Source organism: Amblyomma mixtum, chromosome 3 (genome assembly GCF_055824585.1).
Source record: "Amblyomma mixtum isolate Tamu chromosome 3, ASM5582458v1, whole genome shotgun sequence".
NCBI lineage: Eukaryota > Metazoa > Arthropoda > Arachnida > Ixodida > Ixodidae > Amblyomma > Amblyomma mixtum.
The window spans coordinates 147321071-147326142 of record NC_143014.1 but is presented as its reverse complement, the minus strand read 5'-3'; the positions used below and the strand labels follow the sequence as shown (position 1 = coordinate 147326142).

The following is a 5072-nucleotide window of genomic DNA, read 5'->3' as shown; positions in this document are numbered from 1 at the left end:
GGTTAACATGTTAAGCTTCGCCTGTAAGAGTGGAACGCGACAGCGTCTTGCAACGCTGCCAGGGAGTCCACAGAACGCCATCGCCAATTCGGCTGTACGCCTTGCTGGACGGTAAATTTATTTTTTGAGGAAAGGAAATGTATCTCTCTCGCATATCTGGGTGGACACCTGCACCTCGCCGTAAGGGAAAGGGGGAAGATGGGAGTGAACGAAGACGCCGTATTAGCTAGACGCGCCTTTGTTCATTCCAAACCATTCAGCTGGCATTACGGAGTGGCTAGCGTGCTCGTATCGCACTCCGGAGACCCTGGTTCGATTCCCCAACTCGACCAATTTCGTTCTCGGTTTTATTGATTTATGCGGTCTAAGAAAGGTTAATTAGGCTATTTCATATTTATATTATTGTATTTCTATCCATCGTGTTCTGTCATTAACCTGTCAATTGTTGGAACTGTCTAGGATGTTCGACACAACGTATATGAAACGAGCAACGTCTTACCGAGTGGGGAAGTGCGTGGTGGTGGAGGGAACGCGGCTTCGTACTTACCTGTTTTTTTCAGCAGCGTCTCCTTCCGCGGACGCTGTTGTCGCTGCGGCGCGCGTCTTTCTTTTCTTTTCTTCTGACCTCTTCATTCTCCTCTATATTAATTAGGCTAATTGATTAATTAAGCAATTAACTAAACTCAGTCCAACTTATGGTACCTTCGGCTGGTCGCTCCGGTTCTCTCGTTCAGAGCGACTGGAGCGAGAGCAGCTCCCAATCAGAGGCGGGGTGGAAGACGCACCAGCCGAACGCGTAAGCGCTCTTCCGAGCAGTGAGAGGGACGGAAATAGCTGCAGAGGGCTACTTCCGCCAATATCAGACCACAGCGCCGCCCGGCAGCCGACCCCGCAACCATGCCCGCGACGTTCCGAAAGGCTGAAGCGGCTACCAGGATAGTGCCGTCTGTCTGCTAGGTGCAGGCAAAAGTAGGCGAAAAAAAGTATCTGTACCGTCCCGACAGCTTCCCAATATGGACACCCCGACGACCGCTGCGCAGCATCTGCTCTTCTGCCTTTATGACGGTAAGTTTGCAATACGAAGAACGCGCGCAGTGTGTTATGGCTTTCGACTCGCGTGCTGTTGACGCAGGCTTTTTCCCGCGCTCAGCCATAGTGTCGCTTGGTGTTCTGTGTGCGTCCCAGTCCACTTTCGAAAGCACATATTGAGGCAGTTTAGCCTGCAAGTGACTGAGCGAATTCTACAAGTGACGCGACGTAGCGAAAAATTACCGACTTGTGTTGGAACCTCGTCGCGGTGGCCGCTCGAAATGTGTTTGCGCCGCGGCACCAGATATTGCGAGCGTTGTCGCTTTGCTTATCAAAACATTTATTTGTTAGGTGCACTTACAAATGACCCACCTGTGTTTTGCGGGCAAGCATGTAGCGGTGTGCATATGCGAAACCCCACGATCAGTAGTGAAATCGTCAGCAATTGTAAAAATCCAAAATGTTAGGCGATCCCTCACGAAATTCACTATCGGGGTCATAATACACTTTGAGATGGTTATGTCAGCTCATCAGTTAAATTATGTGCATGGGGCTGAGGACTTGGATTATTTTCTTCTTGACAGCTGTTGGAGTTAACGCACTTCTGATAGTGTGAAGATTTTTTTTGTTGTTGGCTTCTGTGGCAGACTCTCCGGGCATAAATAAATTGCCTTGCCTGCCTGTCATCCATGTGTGAGGAAGTAAATTAAAATGTTTTTCCAATTCTTGTTCCTGAACAGAAAGCCAAGGAAGTGAAAACGAAGTACATCTGCAAACAGTGCCTGAAGATGGGCAGTCCAGCAGCACCATCACTTCACCTAATGGTATGTATATATACTCCCAGGTGGAAATCTCACCTCTTCGCTTTGAAATCACTTACCTTCTTGCAAAGCCTTGCACGTCTAACATTTATCAAGCAGTAGCATTAGTACATGTGGATTTTGCACTTGTACCAGAGCAAGCAAGCTCCAAGCTTCAAGTGGTATGAATGTGCTAAATTTTTCTCTTTATATCCTGTGACAGGTACGTGGACTACAGGTGAAACTAGGCTGCTTCTCGACCATTATGCGCGATACACACCACAAGTTGGCCCTCAACGGAGATTCCGCAGCAAGAAGATTATGTACGAACAGATCGCACAAGACATTAAAAGAGTGCTTGGAATCGCTCGCACAGGAGTGCAGTGTGAAACCAGATTCAAGACGCTGGCGAAACGAAAGCGCAACGAGGACAAGAATAATGCAACCTCCGGCCATTCTCGCTGCGCAGTGTCATATGAAGAGGAATTTGCAGCAATCAGGGGAATCGTTGATAGCATCGAGCCAGAGATTTTGCGAGGTGTAAGAAAAGTTTCGTATAAGAAGACCATACCAAATACTGCTAGTGCAGTGCCTTCAAGTGTAGACAGTTCTGATGGCTGCAGCCAGGAAAGTGTTAATATATCGTCTGATGACCATGCAGCAGATTCTGGTTCATGTCAAGGGACAGAAAATAAAAGGTGCCGCCCAGACAGAAAGACGCGCCCAAGCACATCTAGGATGCAAGAGATGGCATTTTTTTTTGAAGAAATGAGAAAGGTTAACAATGAAAAAGAAGGTCGGCGTGAAGCAAGAGAGCAGAGAAAAGTCGAAAGGCACCAGGCACTACTCAAAGCTCATGCTGAGCAAATGGCACTGATGAGGGAGATTTTTAACTCCAAATAAACAATTGTTCATGATTGAAAGATCCTATTTATTCAAGAATATTATCAAGCAGCACTTTAGACAAAGTTCCTTCGTTTGTACCTGTTGAAAATCACAACATGTGTTCTTAAAAGAGCAATAAAAGTTCGAGAAAAGCAATCATTTGTCCTCAACATCATTGCAGCTTCAAAAGAGCTGTACCAAAGCTTCCCTTTTCAGTTCTCCAAGCCTCCGAAGGGCACTATCACGAGCAGTTGGTTGTGTCGGTTGGTGCGTTGCCAAGTCTCCTTGCTTATGCCTGCAATGCCCTTCGTCTGTATCGTCATCACTCAGCAGGTCACCAACATCACAGTCGCCGGCATCCAGACAAATGTTATGAAGGACACAGCAGCTGAGGATGAGCTGGGTAATCTTGTCCACAGTATGAAACTCCACAAACCGAAGCTGCCGAAATCGTTGTTTTAACATGCCGAATGCATTCTCAATTTTCACTCGTGTTGCAGCATGGCGGTAGTTGTATGAAATCTTTGCCCGAGTCATGGTGCCATAATTCCTGAAAGGTGTGATCATATACTCCCTTATTGGATACGCTGCGTCTCCTAAGATGTGGTACTTGTTATTTTCGCATACCACTGGTAATTCTTCGTGCACTGTAGACAGCCTGAGGACCCTGGCATCATGTATCTTGCTAGGTGTTCCCGTGAAAACGTCTTGAAATCTGCATCTTGAGTCGCAAATTCCTTGCATCGTCAGTGACACCTGGTCATGTCTGTTAACATAGGTAGACTTAACCTTGTTGTCCGGACATCGCATACACACATAGGTGCCATCAATGCAGCCAAGCACATTGGGGAAGCCAGCAATCTGAAATGTATTAGTTGCATTAGAAGCATAACATGACATTTCCTTATAGCATTATATGCATGTTACTTCCATGCTTCGATTCTTCTGTACTGTATAAATGCTAAGACTTTGACATCAAACCTAATAAGCAACTACGTCGGCTACCTGCCCACAACTGTTAGGCAGACTTTTAAAAAGATAATCCCTAGAAAGCTTGTAACATCATTCATGCAAGAGCTTACCTTCTCGAATTCTTGAGCCACAGCTTCTTTGTCGCTTGCAAAGTAAATGATTTCTGGGGCAATGTCACATAAAAATTCCATGACTCTTGTGATCACCACTTGCACTGTTGAATCGGCCATGTTGAAGAGGGTGGCTACTTGCCGCATTGATGCCTTGTTGCCAGCGTACCTGGAAATTATCATTGCATAAGAATGGCCTACATTCATAGAGCATCAATGTAGATATACATGTGTGGAGATGTGCTTTGCCTTGTCCCTGCAGAGCACTTCGATGTTCCTGGCTGCGCTCTAAGTGCCCCGGAAGCACTTTATAAAGCACGATATAAGAGACCAATAAATATATATAAGGAAACCCTCATCTTTTCCACCGCAGCCTGGCAGAAAAGCTACACAAGTTTTGAACAGGTGTGGTTGACGTGCCGATTTATGAGTTGTAACAATCGCCTGCCTGATGTAGCAACGGTGGTAGCGGTAGTAAAAACTCTTTAGTTCCTTCAATAATCGCATATTTGTCAGGCAACCAATTACGTTTCAAGATTAGGCGTCAGGATTGCGTTTATATCGGTGCAAAGGAGTGGTTGTATAAAGGGACGCTTCTTTTCTCTTTATTTCTTTGCCATCTTTATTATTTCCCAGCCATACCCTTGACTATAATACAGTTCGTGAGTAGACATCAATCATGGAGGTGAAATCCAGAAAGGATACGGACAAGTACTTTTTTTATCGCTTTAAAGAGCAGTCATGCAGCTGGTCTATTTGGCATGTACAGTACAAAACAACACGAGAAACGCACCCCAAGAACATATCTTTTCCCGATTCAATACATAGAATAAACAAAAGACTGCTCACCAAAGAAAGGAGAGAATGTGCTCTTCTGCAGTTTTCACCGGGGAGCCACCGTGAGTTGCGTCCGAGGGGTAAAACCTAGAGCCCTCGAATCTCTTGATTAGCCCATGGCATGCCTTCATAGGGAGACGAAAATTCCTGCGAAACTGGTTTAGAACAGGCATATATAGACAGCCGCTGTCACAATGTTCACTCAACTTTTTCTTACCTCTTCCTCGGAGTAAAGCCGCACTACTGTCTCCACGTAGTTTGTGACCTTCGGTATTTTTTGCGGAACACTGAACAGTTTGGCGAACATCACCTCGTAAGCTTCACAGTCGTCGGAGCTAGAGGAGTCACTGCTCTCTCCTAATTCCAGAAGAAGCTTTGACGGTGCTCCAAATGTCGCAATATGCTTCCGCTTTGCCATGACAAAAATCGCGTAAGATAA

At 45.8% G+C, this 5072-nt stretch overlaps 1 protein-coding gene across 1 annotated transcript; it reads left to right on the top strand.

The window, feature by feature from the left end:
* Window positions 1-378: 378 nt before the first annotated feature.
* On the top strand, window positions 379-3966 carry LOC149352318 (uncharacterized). Its single transcript, XM_089581494.1, has 3 exons — window positions 379-1065; window positions 1770-1853; window positions 2053-3966. The coding sequence occupies exons 1-3, from the start codon at window positions 1014-1016 to the stop codon at window positions 2730-2732; spliced, it is 816 nt and encodes a 271-aa protein (XP_089437620.1). The 5' UTR covers window positions 379-1013; the 3' UTR covers window positions 2733-3966.
* Window positions 3967-5072: the final 1106 nt, after the last annotated feature.